We start from the raw sequence: 15,887 nt of genomic DNA, 5'->3' as shown, positions 1-15,887 counted from the left end.
CACCAGACTTACGGTTCTTGTGTTTGAGGCCTCCCTGCTGCTCCGTGGGCCAGGTGTCCTCTGCACCCAGGGACAGGTGCCATATTCAACCACTGGCTTCAGGGTAGCCTGGGCTGTCCTACCTTCCTCCTGACTGTCCCACCTTCCATCCCGAGGGTATACGTAAGGGAACGTATGACATCACCACCACTGACAGAACAGCAGAGAGCACAGGAAGCAGGGTGGCAGGGAGGACCACTGGAAGGGTCGCTGCAGTCCCAGGCTTCAATCAGTATTTTAATTACCGAGTCTATATTTAACAAGACAATGTGGGAGAAATAAAGAGGAAGGAAGGGGTGGGGAGTGAGAGGCCTCAGAGGCGCTGACCCACTTTCTGCACTGGCTGCAGAGCCCTGCAGTCCTGGCCAGGGTTCCTGGCCTCATCCTCTTCAGAAGCCCCAACAGGCGTCGAAGGAGGTGCTTAAGCGGCTACAGCTCTCTGGCAGCTGCAGCCCAACAGAGACGTGTCTTCAGTTCTGTCCTTGACTCTTCCTCCACTCTGCAGCAGGGTTATAGGGGCTGGCCAAGGGTTTCAGGTGGGTCAGTGTGACCGCAGGGTCACCTCGACGGCCTTGACTGTAGTGTTGAGCACGGTGGCTGGAAGCCTCGCAGCAGGGAGTACAGCGGGGATGTCTCTGGGGACCCTCTGCATGGGTGGGATGTTGGGGCCCTCCAGTGTGTCTAGGATCCCTGAGAGGAGGAGGAGGACCGAAGGTGAGCAAGAGCTGGCTGGATCCTGCCCTAGGCAGCTGTGCTTCCCTCCCCCCATGCCCAGGCCTCCTGTCACTTACCCTCTACCACCTTGTGGTAGGCAAAGTGCAGATAGAGCAGGAAGAGCATGTGTAGGGCAGCGAGGGTGCCACAGAGGAGCAGCCGCTGGGTGGGGCCCACAGTCCGTGACACCAACACTGCCACCTAGGGCCACAGGAATACAGCTTAGAGCAGCGGTCGCCAACCGATGGTCTGTGGGGTCCAAAAGGTTGGTGACCGCTGGCTTAGAGGGCCTGGCTCCAGTGAGCAGAGTGGAGAAGATACTCCTCCCCAGATGAGAACCATCTTCGGGCTCTTCTCCCCCACTGAGAGCCTTTTATGAGGTTCGGCCCAAGTTCTGGCCTTTCCCCAGCTCCCCGGGAGGACAGCCCACCCCTGGAAATCTCCTGCCCAGCTTACCATACGCAGGGTGGACAGCCCCCCCACCAGCAGCCAGAAGAGGTAAAAGAGGGCGTGGAGGTGGATGTTGTAGGTGATGAGCAGGACAATGCAGTGCCCGAAGAGGCCATAGCCCTAGGAGGGATGGCGGAGAGGAAAACCTCAGGGTGGGGTGGCCTTTGGACCCGCATGGGGACCCTGGGAAGTAAATGGTCCACCGGCCAGCTTCTCCCATTCCAGGCCCTGGAGCCCCAGGACAGATGCAGACCAGGGCCCGGCTACTGTTATAAGGTCACCCTTGCCCACCACCATGCCGGACTCCTTACCAGCAGTGCCAGCATCTGGAGCATGGTGATCTGGGCGTTGCACAGGTAGGCGAGGAAGTAGATAAAGGATGAGACACCCAGCCAGTAGCCAAAGCAGGTGCCAATGGCTGTGCCCATCAGGGTGCCCTCCCGCTGTGGGGTAAAGGCTCTGCTTAGTCCTGGGAGGCCTCTGGTCTCCGCCTTACCCAGGGCTATCCTCAGGGCTGCTTCTAACGCACTCCATCATTTTCTCCTTGGGCAGCTTTCAACTCAGCCACCCCCCAAGGTCCTCTGTCCTGCTTACGATAATGGTGTCCGATGTCTTCATCCCGTGGAGGAGAATGGCAACCAGTGTGAAGACCAGCATGAGAGGTCCATAGAGCTCACCAGCGATTTTCTGTCAATATACCAACTCATTCAGGCTGGAGGGTACAATGGCTCTTCTGTTTGTTCCTTCCTAGGTTTTGCCTGGTGACCCCTCCCTCTGCCCTAGCACCTCCCCTGGCTCTTCCAGTCATGCTACCCTCTATTCACCTGGGGGAAGTTGACCATCTTGATAGGGATCATGGACTCCAGGAGCCTGGGAGAGGAGAGATGAGAGCAGAGGCAGCACTTATGAGGTTCTGGAGGGCCTGAACCTTATTCATCTCTCTAACTCCAGAGAACATGCTAGACGGTAAAGGGAGAAGAGGGCAGTAAAGACAGACAGGGGATGAGGAAATCACTTTGTTGCCCGAAAAATGCTTCCAGGAAGGACCACCTTTGATGCTGTGCTGACTGATGCAGCAGCAACATGGAGAACCAGGGAGCCCCGCTGGGCGTGGGAGAGGGTTTGACAATTTACCTATTTGAACTGCTCTCCTTTAAAAGGCAAACCTCAGAGAATGCCCAGATTTCCGAACTGTGATGGCGAAGCCCCGGGAAAGGTTTTGAAGGTGGTACTTGAGGGAGCCAGTGTGCCTCCTGCCTCTCTCCTGAATGTCATTCCTCCAGGCACTGCTGAGCATTTTCTTGAAATGTATTTGAAGCGGTATGAAAATTCCAGGCAGAGGGAATACAAGTCCCCATTCTCTGCTTAAGTGGCTAGCTCCTAATAATACCTTGGAATTTGACTAGATTTTACCCCCTCTGGGAAACCCACCCTCTAGCCTACTCTGGGTCAGGTGTCCCCCATATGTCCCTTCATAGCAAATGAGTGCTGTATTATTAACTGCACTCACGGGCAAGGCTCCCATTTGTCTTCCCCACTAACTCAGACACAACTAGTAGTGTATGCAGAGAAAAAGCTTAGTAAGTACTTGCTGAGTGTACTGGGTATTTGCTAAGTACTGGTTAAATGAAAGGATCAACAAAGAACCAAACCAAGATTAATTCCAGTTCTTGAAAAGTCATTCAACAACTATGTACTGATATTCTGGTGCAGAGACTGTTCTGGTGCTGGGAATAAAATGATAAGCAAAAGAGCCTGCTTTTGAGGAGGTCTCTGAGGAGACAGACCCAAGAATAAGAAAGCATAGCACTGCTTAAATAAACGAGGCACTTGCCTGCCCGCCATGAGTATGACATGCTTGGTAAGTGTCATCTGTTAGAGGAAAGCACAGACCTCCATGGGAGCACCAGGAAAGGACAAACTGGGCATAGGGTTGAGGAATGAGAAACAAAGGAAGCAACATTTGACCTAGGTTTTGAGGGAAGATGAGTGATTTCCTAGATGGAAAGAAGAGGAAGGTGGTGGGGTAACACCACGTCCTGTTCCGGGACTGGTAAGAGGAATGATGTAGCTGGAATACAGATGTGATGACGAGGGCTGGTGGTGTCAAGAAGAGGGGGGTTCTAAGGGCTTGGTCTCTGGCTGTAGTTTAGATGTGAGGAGGGCAGCGTCCGCCAGGAGAAGGATCCTCACCTGCTTCGCACCTGGGCAGGCTCCACATCGAAGTAGGGTCTCAGGATGTCGATGTTGGCATACAAGCTGAAGGCCCTGGAGGCTTGTCTCTTCCCTGCCTGCCACATCTGAAGGAAGGTGGATGGCTGTTGTTAGACGGCTGGCTCTATGCCCTCTTCGTATTTTCTGTTGGATTTCTACATGGTTCTACGTCAGAACCTGGGGCCTCCTAAGTGCACTTTCCCACCTGCCAGGGATCGTCTTCCTTACCTGGTCAGCCACCTGCCGGCTCAATTGTCCCTTAAAGCCCTTCATGCCCAGGAATTCCCCATCCTCTTCTTCAGCAGCCGCGGCATCAGCATCTACTTCTTCCTCACGCAGGCGTTGGTGCAGCTCACCCATATCCTCGAAGCTGGAGCCTGAAGTATCGTCCATGTTCTCCATGTCGATGACAGCTGAGCCCCCACCCTGTGAAGACAGTGAGCTCCTAGAGCGCAGGACCTTTCTGCCCCATCCATTCTGTCACCCCAGGGCTTGGGGCTTTGTTCTCCCACGACTGGGGACATGGCCTGGAATCACCATAGACCATGCATTCTCGTCCACTCCTTGGCTCTCGGAACCTTGGTTCTCTTTTCTAGCCGGAGAAACTGACTACTCCCTGTCTCCCACACATGTCTTTCTCCTACCTTCCCTATCAAAGCCCAAAGGACTGCAAAAGCGCCCACTTCCTTTGTCTTTCCCAACCCCGAACAAGCCTCTGCACACAGTATGGTTTCAGCTGGTGCAATACTCCCTCTGGCCCCGACCGATCTCCTAACCTGTCCCGAAAGAAGGCGGGTGGGGTCCGAGGCCGTCCGGCCCGAGTACACGTCCGGCCCTTTCGGGCCAGCACCAGTGCCCCTGACTGTCGGGTGCCCCGAGACCCAAAGGAGAGGGAAAGTGCTGCAAACGGAGCAGACTTCTAGGGCCCGGGGAGCGTGCCCCCGACACTTCTGACCACCGCCGTCCCTAGGGCTGCTGGCAGCCGGAGCCTTGAGGCCATTACCTGGATGTTTTCTTCGAACCCTCCCCATTCCGGGCCAGTCCCATTGCGGGAGCCGCCGGCCGGCGTCGCCGTAGTTGCCATGTCCCTCGAGGGCTCCCGTCGCTGAAGCCCGCGCTGCTCCCGCGCGCGGAGGACGAGCAGGAGAGACGTGGGCCTGAGAGGAGGAAAGGTACAGGGGGAGAGAGGTGGGATCAACCGGACCGCAAAAAAAAAGAAAAAAAGAAACCCGGATGTTTGGCTCAAACTGACTTCCGGAAGCTGGGGACGTGGACAGAGGGCAGAGTCTCGCGATATTTAATCTTCCAGGCGGTGACGCGTTGCCTCGGAGACGGAGGAGGGCGACTGGAACTTACGCGCCGGTTGCAACCTGAATCACGTGGAGGGGCGAAGATGGCGGCGGCCCAGGCGGTGGAGGAGATGCGGAGCCGCGTGGTGCTGGGGGAGTTCGGCGTTCGCAATGTAAGCTCTGTGGCCTGGGAGAAATGAGGGACGGGAGTGGGGACGGGCTTAGCCTGGCTGCCCCTTCGCGGACAGACGCGTCTCTCTCTCTTTTAGGTTCATACCACCGACTTTCCCGGGAACTATTCGGGCTACGATGATGCCTGGGACCAGGACCGCTTCGAGAAGGTGGGTGGAGCTGGCCATGTCGGAGAGAGTGTGAGGTCGGACCTGGTGGTCTGAGCAGCCTGTGCCTCGGAAGCTGTCCCTGGGGGTTGACTCGGTTCATGAAACGTTTATTGAGCCATGTGCTAGGCGCTCGGTGCACACATGGCTTCCACCCTGTTCTGCGAGCAAGATGTTCAGTCTTGTTGGAGAAGAGCGTACATCAACAAATGATTTCAGTATAATGTGGAAAACGCGGTTGTTAGCAGTGAGGACGACGGGGGATGGAGTGGGGTAGGGTACCCGTCCCGCAGAAGCGCTTAATCTAGAATGGAAGGGTGGGTAGAGCAGTCTTTCTCGACCTTGGCTGCACATTAGAATCACCTGGGAATCTTTTTAAAATCCTGATTTCTGTGCTTCATCCTCCGGAAATTCTGTTTCTTTGTTACTAATAATGTGGCCTCACCCCATAACAAAGAAACAGAATTTCCGGAGGATGAGGCCATGAAATCAGGATTTTAAAGATTTCCAGGTGATTCTAATGTGCAGCCAAGGTTGAGAACCACCGGGATAGAGGAACGAAAGATTTCGTTAAAGAGATGACATCTGCTTGAGCCTAGATTAGAACCATGAGCAGAAGCTGAGAACAGCGAAGGGTGAGGAGAAACTGAGGAGCTAAATTATAAGGGCTGTGGGAGCCGTACTGTGGGAATGCCCACGCAGTTCATTATTGCTAGAATATAAAGTGGATGGCCTGGCAGCTGTGGCTCAGTGGTTGAGCGTGGGCCCATGAACCAAAAGGTCACCGTTCTATTCCAGGTCAGGGCACATGCCTTGGTTGCAGCCTCATCCCCAGTAGGGAGCGTGCAGGTGGCAGCCTATGATGTGTCTCTCTCACGGATGTTTCTATCCCTCTCCCTTCCTCTCTCTCTAAAAATCAGTAAAATATTCTTTTAAGAAGTATAAAATGGATGGGCATGAGTGGTGGGCAAGATTGAAATGTGTCTTAGGGACTGTAGGTGACAGAGCAAAGGGGAGATAGACAGTATGTTTGGTGATTGCATTGACATGGGTTGTAAGTGGGGAGTGTAAAGTGACCTAGCTTGGGGAACTCTTTGATGAATGCGGACGTCATTCACTGATGAGAAATAGATTGGGGGACTGAGGATGCATTCAGTTTCCTGCAAGTAGAGAAGTCTGTCAGGCTAATAGAATATATGTTTGAATTGAGATACAAAGTGAGATATTTTGGGAGTTGTCAGTACAGATGTTTGCTAAGACTGAGTGCGGTTGAGGTCACTTTGGAGGGGAAACTTGAGATAATGTTTACAGAGTAGGTGGAAGAGAGTGAGTGAATTTAGGATTCATCAGAGAAGGAAGAAAACCAAAAGATATGTGCTCAGAAATCAAGGCACTAGTTTGAAAAAGTAGTGCTAAATACAACAGAAAAGGCTAACAAGATAGGGGTTTACTGTCAACTGGACTAAGCAGTATGGAAGCATGTTTTCTAGAATAGTCTTTCTGCATGGTCTGGCTAGAAGCCATAATGCAGAGACACACAGGTGTCCTTTGATAGATGATTGGATAAAGAAGATGTGGTACAGCCCGACTGGTATGGCTCAGTGGTTGAGCATCGGCCTGTGAACCAGGAGGTTATGGTTCAATTCCTGGTCAGGACATGCCAGGGCTGTGGACCGGATCCCCCGTAGGGGGTGTGCAGGAGGCAGCTGATCAGTGATTTCTTCTCATCATTCATGTTTCTCTCCCTTCCTCTTTGATGGGAAGCAGCAATTGAACAAACAAGAAAAATAAATAAGCCAAAACTGGTTTGGCTCAGTGGATAGAGCGTCGGCCTGCGGACTGAAAGTTCCCAGGTTCAATTCCGGTCAAGGGCATGTGCCTGGGTTACAGGCACATCCCCAGTAGGAGATGTGCAGGAGGCAGCTGATCAATGTTTCTCTCTCATTGATGTTTCTAGCTCTCTATCCCTCTCCCTTCCTCTCTGTAAAAAATCAATAAAATATATTAAAAAAAATAAATAAATAAAACTCATAGGTACTGACAACAGTATGGTGGTTACGAGAGAGAGGGGGGGGGTAACGGTGAGAGGATAGTAAAGGGTAAAGGGGTCAAATATGGTGATGGAAGATGATTTGACTTTGGGTGGTGGGTACACAATGCAATATACAGATCATGTATCCAAGTGTGTACACTCGAAACCTGTATGATCTTATGAACCCGTCACCCCAATAAATTAAAAAAAAAGTTCTCACTACTAAGATTTTGGACCAAAAAAAAACATTGCAAGAACTAATAAAGAATTAGGGGAGAGCCCTAGCTGGTTTGGCTCAGTGGATAGAGCGTTGGCCTGTCGACTGAAGGGTCCGGGTTCAATTCTGGTCAAGGGCACATGCCTGGGTTGCGGGCTCAATCCCCAGTGGGGGCGGGGGGGGGGGGGCATGCAGGAGGCAGTCCATCAATTGATTCTCATCATTGATATTTCTCTCGCTCTCCCTCCCTCTCTGAAATCAATAAAAATATATAGTTAAAAAAATGGGCGAGAAAGGAACATCTAATGAGGGACATCTGAGAAAGAGGTTTTTGGATGAAAAAGAATGTTAATAGTTTAAGGGGAATACCCATTGGGAAGGTAATTGACTATACAGAGAGCAAGCTTCATTTAGTGTTTTTCCTTTTTTTTTTTTTTCAGAATTTCCGAGTGGATGTGGTACACATGGATGAAAATACATTGGAGTTTGACATGGTGGGAATTGATGCAGCCATTGCCAATGCTTTTCGGCGTATTCTGTTAGCTGAGGTACTGGGGGCATGGTGGCAGGGGTGAGTTGCGTGGGGAAACCTTGCCATTACCTCACTTGTAGAATTGTCTCAGGGTTTATTTTTCCTGAATTTTGCTGAGCAGTTCTCCTGCTCATTTGTAAATTTTTCATCAAGCATTCTTACAGGAAGAGGTCTTTCCCTGTGTCAGCTGCAGGGAGTTTATGTCTTGGTAGATTATTCTCTTTTGTTGGGCAGGTGCCAACCATGGCTGTGGAAAAGGTCCTAGTGTACAACAACACATCCATTGTCCAGGATGAGATCCTTGCTCATCGCTTGGGGCTCATTCCCATTCATGCTGATCCCCGTCTTTTTGAATATCGGAACCAAGGTGAGGGCTTGAGAAAATGAAATTTTGGGAGAAGGGGAGTAGCTCTTTTCTGCAGAGTAGATTCTGAAATCAGACTACCTGTGTTCAAATCCTGGATCGACTATACTGTATAACCTTAGGCAAGTTACTAATCTTTGGGTACATTAGTGTTCTCTCTGAGAACACTTGCCTTTAGTTTAATGAATTTGTTTTAAGAGGATTAAGTGAGAAATGTAATGCACTCAGTATGGTGCCTGGCACTCAGATGTGCACTAGTCTTTCGAGAGCTGCCACCTCTCCTCTTTGTGCAGGAGATGAAGAAGGCACAGAAATAGACACTCTGCAGTTTCGGCTGCAGGTCAGGTGTACTCGGAACCCCCACGCTGCTAAAGATTCCTCTGACCCCAATGAACTCTATGTGAACCACAAAGGTGAGTGTTGGTAGTGTGACAGAGGGCCTACCTGTTGGGTGCTAATTTTAGGGACTGAGGTCTTTTGATGTGCTTCTTCTTCCAGTGTACACCAGGCACATGACATGGGTTCCCCTGGGGAACCAGGCTGACCTCTTCCCGGAGGGCACCATCCGACCAGTGCATGATGATATCCTCATTGCTCAGCTGCGGCCTGGCCAGGAGATTGACCTACTCATGCACTGTGTCAAGGGCATTGGTGAGAACCCCATGAGCTGCCCTGGGAGGAAGGCAGTTTGAATACAGTGGGGTGAGGTGTGGCTGAGGGACTCAGCTAAGATGTCACTGACAGGCGTTTGGGAATGTCAGGAAGGGTTTTCCCACAGGCTCTGATTTCCTTCTAGGTAAAGATCATGCCAAGTTTTCACCTGTGGCAACAGCCAGTTACAGGCTCCTGCCGGACATCACACTGTTGGAGCCCGTGGAAGGGGAGGCAGCTGAAGAGCTGAGCCGGTGCTTCTCACCTGGTGTTATCGAGGTGCATGAAGTTCAAGGTATATGGTACTTGGGATGCTGTTCAGGCCAGGGCGTAAGGTGTATTTTCTTTGAAAGTAGCAGAGAGAATGAAAGCTTTGGGCTCATGTGTTTATAACATGGTTTGTTTTCATTAGGTAAAAAGGTGGCCAGGGTTGCCAATCCCCGGCTAGATACCTTCAGCAGGGAAGTCTTCCGGAATGAGAAGCTGAAGAAGGTTGTACGGCTGGCTCGGGTTCGGGACCATTATATCTGTGAGTATCCAGTTTGCAGGGAGTGGTCGGGCCAGCTCTTTGGTGCTATAGCTTCCTTGCAGAGCTCAGATGTAAAATCTAGCAAGCAGTCTTGGCTAAACTGTCTGTTTTGGTTCCCAGTCTCTGTCGAGTCAACAGGGGTATTGCCACCTGATGTGCTGGTGAGCGAAGCCATCAAGGTACTGATGGGCAAGTGCCGGCGGTTCTTGGATGAACTAGATGCAGTTCAGATGGACTGAGGCTTGCAGACTCACTGGCACGACTGGGCTTGGATGCTCCTGAGGCACGCTGAAGAGTTTGGGTTCTGACCTGCTGCCACAGGACTGCTGTAGAGAGCCTAGTGTGACTAGGTGTTCTGAGTTGTCTGGGACAATTCCAGCTTTATTTTAGTCAATACATTTTGTTAAATGTGTCACAAAATGTGACTTTTATGCCTTTATAAGGCCTCCATGTAAATAAATTCACATCCAAACAAAAAGTGTTTTGTCTGAGACCACTTCAGGTAGATTCACAAATATGCGGCCTCAGTTCAAATAGGTTTGGCGCTGACAGCATGCTGGTCTCAGATGTCATTGCAGGTTAGGGCCAACAAGGCCTACATGGGAAGTGACAAACTGAGGTGTTTTCTGGGGACACGGTCAGAAAATACTGTATGCCACTTAACCTACCTCTTGGATACTTGAGGAAATGACTGATAGAGAACCACATGAGTGCCTGGCCAGTATGGCTCAGCAGTTGAGGGTCCTCTCAGGAACTAAGGTTCCCAGCCAGGCTACACACCCGGGTTGCTGGCTCGATCCCCAGTAGGGGGCATGCAGGAGGCAGCTATCAATTACTCTCTCGTTGATGTTTCTATCTCTTTTCCTCTCCCTTTCTCTCTGAAATCAATACAAATATATATATAAAGAAACACATAAGGAAGAACAGCAATTCCCTTTGGACTATCAGGGACAGGTCCCGAGCCACCAGTGACAGCACTGAGCGTGGTGTGGGCTGCCTGGTCTACCTGTGATCTAGCCTGACGGAGCATGTCCATCAGTTCTTCCTGTCCACTCTTACGGGACAGTGACCCTGAAGTACGTCACTAGTTTGAAACAGTCAGATGGGGCTTTCTGTATGAAATTGAGATTTTTTTTATTACATGCAGATGTGCTTTAGAGTTATGTTTCTACAAAAAGGTTCTATAAACAATAGAAAACTTCTAGCATGAAGTCACAAGATGTTAAAAATAGTACAACACAATAAATACAACTATGCCCTCCACAGCCCCACTACAGAGAGGAGGAGACAGCTAACAGGTTTGGAGGGAACCATGCTTTGAGATGGCCTTCACAGTTGACAAGCCCAGAGTACCACCCCCGGGACGTGGGACAAGTATGTGCCATAGAAACAGCTATACCAGACACCAGTCCTGTTTCCCCAGCTTCTCTCTTCCTGAGCCTCCCCTGCCTGGGGGCCAGCTCCAGCTAAAAGCTGCAGCTTCAGCCCACACTGCTCCGCTCAGTCCTCACTGAAACCCTCGTCAGTGGATTGATGACAGCCCTCTGTCATTTTGCAGAACACATGGACACACACTATATAGTTTCTGTATGGATTAAGCTTGTCTATGGCCAGCAATGACCTCAATGCTAGGGTCCTGCATCCATGTATCCTACGCTTAGAGGACCATCCAGTGATCTCTAGAATGGACTGGAGACTCACATTAGGAAGGCATATTTCCTTTTGGAAATGGCCCATGAGAGAAGTGGCCAGGGACCGGAAAGGCCATGAGATTTTTGAAGGCACCTGGACTCAGCTAGTCCTACGAGACCAGTGGCTTTGCTAGCTGCTTGTCACAGATGTAGCCTAGTTGGTCTGGATTATCCTTAGATGCCAATGGCATCACGTGACACTAGATGGGGTACTGAGGCTCTTGTGCCTGAGTAGACCCTGGGGCTGGGGAAACCACATTGAGAGGTCATTCAAGGAAGGGCATGTGTGAGCTCTAAGGGGAATGTTAGCACTACTGATGCTGACCCAGCCCCGGTCCCTGAAGGTACACTTGATACTGCGTCCAGAGCTTAGCAGTAGCCTATACCATGGATCCCATCAGCTGACCAGATTCTTGCTCAAACAGTGAGGAAACTGGCCAAATTCAGCACTCAGCACCTGACCCACACATGCCCGTGGGAGATGTGGAAGGCTTCCTGCCAGCCCAGCAGCTTGGGGACTCCGTGGGACTTGCAGCGGTCCAGGAGAAACTGGTACAAGTCGTTCAGGGCTAAGCTCTTGCCACAAGGCCGGCTAGTTGCAGTGTTGGGTATAGCACCCCTAGTTACCACTCTGCACGTGTATGGCTGCATGGGGGCGGGAGAGCTTGGGGAGAAGGGCTGCTCTGCTCTAGCTTCTCTCTCTTGGAAAAGCCAAAACTCCAAGTAGAATGGGAGATACCTGGGAGGTCTAGACAGCACGGTGTAAGCCCTATCTCCCTTTTTGGACTTTAGTATTATTACTTCTAGCCCTGCACAGGGCCCACTCTCCAGCTCCAGACCTGGATCTCTCCAGGCTGACCATGGTGGTAAGTGAGGTGGCAGTGGAGAGGGGCCTAGAGATTAGCTACAAAGGAGAAGAGATGACAATAAAGGCCAAGGAAGAATGCCCAAAAGCTTGATTCACGGTTCAAAGATGGTGGCCAGGCCGCCCTCTTCTTTGTCTAGCACCTCCGTCTCCAACACTGGTTTTGGTTTTTTGAAAAGTGATGGAAGATTCTTAATGTGAACTTCTTTCCGGAACTGCTCTCCCAAAGGTTTCTGTGGAAAACAAATGAGAAAGAACTAATGCTGGACCCTGACAGTGGGTTGTTCTAAAGGTAATCTCACCATAATGGCCAATGAATACAGCTGGTTTCTTTTTGCCTGAACACATCATCTAAGGCCGCAAGGTGGTTGGGAGCACAAAGGAAGGTGCATGACCTACCCCAATACAGCCAGCAATGAGGCGTTTGAATTGGTCCTTCCTGCGCTTGTCAGCAACTTTCTGCAGAGAGGGGTTCAAAAGCTTGCAGTCAAACTGGTCCAGAGAGTCTTTCTGTATTTCAGGGATCTGCTCCATAACGGCTCTTATCTCCAGGTACCTGGGACGCTGAGGAGTAAGGATAAACCCACTAAATGGAGTAGTTTTGGGCTCTGCCACTTCCCCCATGCAGCACTAGCAACTTGGCAGCTGCCTACACTTAGAGTAAGGCCCGGCTGTGAAGGGTGAAGCCTGGCTGTCCTGCCCAACTCACCAGTGCCTCGTAGATCTGGAAAGCCAGGTGCACGAGTGAAGCCATGCAGCCTTCATGCTGCCCGTGCGTCTGCAAGCCCTTCAGCACACTGCTGAAAAGCCATGTCACAGCATCTGCGAGCAGTGTCCCTGTCAGCACCTGGGGAGACAGCTATATTGAGGGCCAAAGTGGGACGCTAAAGGCCCCAGCACCCCAATTCCTCCAAATGATTCAGCCAATCCTTATGACCCAAACCTTGAAGGGGCAAATAACCATACTTGTTTGAGGAGGGGCCAGCACAGCTGGGTAGTCGTCCTCTGGCAGGACAGAGTATCCCTCCAGGCCAGGGAATTGAAGGCTGTAATCAATAGCGCTGTACAAACATCCTAGGAAAAGGATGAAGGATTACAATGGGAAAGTAAGCACAACTTTCTCTGAGCATTATGTATCAGGAGCTGGAGTTTTAATAGTAGGTAAGCAGGAAAATAAGAGAAGTAGGCTTATTTCCTCTCTATGTAGATCAGACAGTCAAAAAGAAAAAACAACCAATATAGAAGAGGAAACCTACGTATAGGAAGGAGACGGAGCTCGGGCCTGCTTCGAGTTTTTCTGAAAGCCTTTGCCCACAGCAACAAGGGAGACAACATGGCCTTGAGCTTTTCCCACTCTTTTCTCAAACTTCAGGAACCAGGAACTTAACTCATATAAAGGAGTATTACCCCAAAACTTTTCTGAAGGCATCACAGAGTGAGAACAGTGGAAGCTGGCTCCACAGCTGGAGAAGGAGAAACATCACCTTGCCCTCCACCCACCTCGTGCTTCATTAGGCATTTGCCCAGGTCTGTAAGCTCTGCCATGGCCGAGGGGGTTACCTCTGTGGCCATCATCTCTTCATCTGTAAGCAGAGAGCAGAATGTTAACTCCAGCCTTCCAGAGCAGAGCAGGCTCTCCTGTCCTGACAGAAGCTCACAGAATGCAGGAGAGTTCAGTAGCCTGGGCTGACTGGCGGCTGAGTCAAGCCTCATGAAAGGGTACAGAAGCCATTGCCCATGGCAGATCTAGAGAGCCATCTAGCTGTACATTTGGGAAACGGTGGGAAGTGAGGTTTTCTGGGTGGTTACTTAAAAAGCTGCCATTCATTGGTGAGGAACTTGTCATTGAACAAATATATGAAGACCTACTGTAGTAGACACTAATTTAGTTACTGGGGATATCACAGGAATAGCACAAAGTCCCTTCCCTGGTGGGAGCTGACATTCTAGTGAGAGACACAAATAATAAATGAATTCATAAATAATAGGTGACATCATAAAAAAACAAAAGTAACATCAGATAGTGATAAGTGCCCTGAAGAAAAATAGAGCAGAAGATTTGCTAGCTGGTTTGGCTAAGAGGATGGAGCGTCGGCCCGCGGGCTCAAGAGTCCCGAGTTCGATTCCGGTCAAGGGCATGTACCTTGGTTGTGGGCTTAATTCCAGGCCCTGTTTGGGCACGTGTGGGAGGAAACCAATCGATGTTTCTCTCTGTCTCACCCCTTCCCTTCCACTCTCTAAAAATCAATGGAAGCCCAGCAGTGTGGCTCACTGGTTGAGCATGGACCTATGAACCAGAAGGTTATGGTTTGATTTCCAGTCAAGGCACATGCCTGGGTTGTGGACTTGATCCCTGGTGGGGGGCGTGCAAGAGACAGCTGATCAATGTTTCTCTCATTGATGTTTCTATCTCTCTATCCCTCTCCCCTCCCTTCCTCTATCTAAAATCAATAAAAATATATTTTAAAATAAATAAATATCAATGGAAAAATATCCTTGGGTTAGGATTAACATCAACACAGAAAAACAGAGCAGAGAATATAGCATGGTTGGAGTTGCTATTTTTGATAAGTTGGCCATGGAAGACTTATTGGAGGTAACATTTGAGCAGAGACCCAAATGAAACAAGGGAACAGGCCATGTAAATAGTTGGGAGGGAAAATCATTCTAGAGGAAACAGCCAGTGCAAGGGCTCTGAGATGGAGTATAGTTTGGAGGAATCCAGCAAGGCGGCCAGCAGAGATGAAATCTAGATGTACAACATCCCATCCACATCAGGCCCAGGGAAAGAGTTTCTACCAGAACCGACCTGGCTACAGAAGGGACAATATTTAGGAGTCTAAGGGTAGACCTCTTAAGGGCCATGCAACAGACTCACCATCTCCATCTGCAGGGGGAGCAGTACTGTGGTCAGCACCTTTCTTTGAAACACAGCACACCGCTAAAGCAAGAAAGCAGGGTTATTGGCTTGTTACCACCAGACAACAGCCATCTCAGGCCAACAGATCCCAAACTGTCTCTGGGGAGAAAGTGAGGTACTGTCCAGGAACATCAGCTTCACCAACAGAAATGAAGGCATTTGACCAGACTTCTGATCCCTCTTCAAGTTAGATTAACTGGAGGGAAATTACAGAATTCTCTGAGACTAAGTGACCAGGAGAGGATACCTGATACATCTTTGGTCTACTCTGCATCACAAACAAATGAAATGACCCAAAAAAGAAAAATTAACCACCTTTATGTCCAAGAATTAAAAACTTCCCCCTATTTTGACAAAGCTAGAAGTTATTCCTACCATTAATCTGAATTCCTCCTGCTATTTTAGACCATTTCCTCGTATTTTGGCCTTAGTATGAACAAATATAATTCAGCTTGCCATTCATAAAATGTTCAGAGGTTGATTTAAGGACTACCTTGTTTCTACCTAGTGAATTATTTCTCACCAACCTGTTAGTATTTGCTGCAAACATGCCTTAATGGGGTTGGGTGGGTGACCAGTTCTTTCTCCAGAAAAATTCTCTACTTCCCCTGGTTCCCACGTGCCACTTACTGATTAGGTCCATGACTTCTCGGGTTAACATCCTCACCAGCTGCTCCTCTAGCATCTCTTGAGACTCTGGGTTTTCCTCTGAAGTCTCATCTTCTCCACTGCAGAACACCAGAGGGTCAAGGTTCCATGAAGTGCAAAAAAGCGAAGGATAAGAAATGCAGGGACCCTAACTAAACTGCCCTGTTCCTTCTGGCGTGCTTCTGGTCTGCATTCCATGCACATGTGGGAATGGACAGCAATGATCCATTGAGGAACATGACTTGTGACTATATCCAGTTGGCAGAGAGTACTGGATCAAAAGCCTAAATGGCTAAGATGTCTCAGCATTCTCCTAAGGCAGCTGAAGGTACCCCTATGAAGTCTGAGTCTTATCTGAGTCTGCCTAAAGGTCACAGACAAGCCACCTATCATT

The 15,887-nt window shown here is 49.9% G+C and overlaps 3 protein-coding genes across 9 annotated transcripts in view; 1 reads left to right on the top strand and 2 right to left on the bottom strand.

Annotated features, from left to right (window-relative positions):
- Positions 1-222: 222 nt before the first annotated feature.
- Positions 223-4,653, bottom strand: YIPF3 (Yip1 domain family member 3). Of its 2 annotated transcripts, XM_036316567.1 has the most exons (9): positions 4,421-4,653; positions 3,646-3,843; positions 3,397-3,503; positions 2,028-2,073; positions 1,798-1,890; positions 1,515-1,646; positions 1,210-1,323; positions 831-954; positions 223-729 (listed from the first exon to the last, which is right to left on the bottom strand). In XM_036316567.1, the coding sequence occupies exons 1-9, from the start codon at positions 4,499-4,501 to the stop codon at positions 581-583; spliced, it is 1,044 nt and encodes a 347-aa protein (XP_036172460.1). In that variant the 5' UTR covers positions 4,502-4,653; the 3' UTR covers positions 223-580. The 2 variants fall into 2 exon arrangements, with proteins under 2 accessions (XP_036172460.1, XP_036172461.1); XM_036316568.1 differs by lacking the exon at positions 1,210-1,323.
- Positions 4,654-4,678: 25 nt separating this feature from the next.
- POLR1C (RNA polymerase I and III subunit C) lies at positions 4,679-9,847 on the top strand. 2 transcript variants are annotated; one of them, XM_036316570.1, is made up of 9 exons: positions 4,679-4,879; positions 4,976-5,047; positions 7,734-7,841; positions 8,060-8,192; positions 8,483-8,602; positions 8,688-8,840; positions 8,986-9,135; positions 9,253-9,369; positions 9,490-9,847. In XM_036316570.1, the coding sequence occupies exons 1-9, from the start codon at positions 4,811-4,813 to the stop codon at positions 9,606-9,608; spliced, it is 1,041 nt and encodes a 346-aa protein (XP_036172463.1). In that variant the 5' UTR covers positions 4,679-4,810; the 3' UTR covers positions 9,609-9,847. The 2 variants fall into 2 exon arrangements, with proteins under 2 accessions (XP_036172463.1, XP_036172464.1); XM_036316571.1 differs by lacking the exon at positions 8,688-8,840.
- Positions 9,848-10,484: 637 nt separating this feature from the next.
- Positions 10,485-15,887, bottom strand: part of XPO5 (exportin 5) — a 51,765-nt gene continuing 46,362 nt past the window's right edge. For 3 of the 5 annotated variants that reach the window (XM_036316556.1, XM_036316554.1, XM_036316555.1), the window contains 7 exons: positions 15,476-15,573; positions 14,804-14,866; positions 13,426-13,508; positions 12,892-12,999; positions 12,635-12,772; positions 12,325-12,489; positions 10,485-12,158 (listed from right to left, as the gene is read on the bottom strand). In XM_036316556.1, coding sequence (XP_036172449.1) covers positions 12,021-12,158; positions 12,325-12,489; positions 12,635-12,772; positions 12,892-12,999; positions 13,426-13,508; positions 14,804-14,866; positions 15,476-15,573 — 793 coding nt within the window. In that variant the 3' untranslated portion in view covers positions 10,485-12,020. Of the gene's footprint in view, positions 12,159-12,324; positions 12,490-12,634; positions 13,000-13,425; positions 13,509-14,803; positions 14,867-15,475; positions 15,574-15,887 lie in introns of those variants that run through there. The other 2 variants (XR_004968741.1, XM_036316557.1) reach the window with 2 other exon arrangements.

Source organism: Myotis myotis, unplaced genomic scaffold (genome assembly GCF_014108235.1).
Source record: "Myotis myotis isolate mMyoMyo1 unplaced genomic scaffold, mMyoMyo1.p scaffold_m19_p_7, whole genome shotgun sequence".
Taxonomy (NCBI): Eukaryota; Metazoa; Chordata; class Mammalia; order Chiroptera; family Vespertilionidae; genus Myotis; species Myotis myotis.
This window is presented reverse-complemented; position numbering and strand designations above follow the sequence as displayed.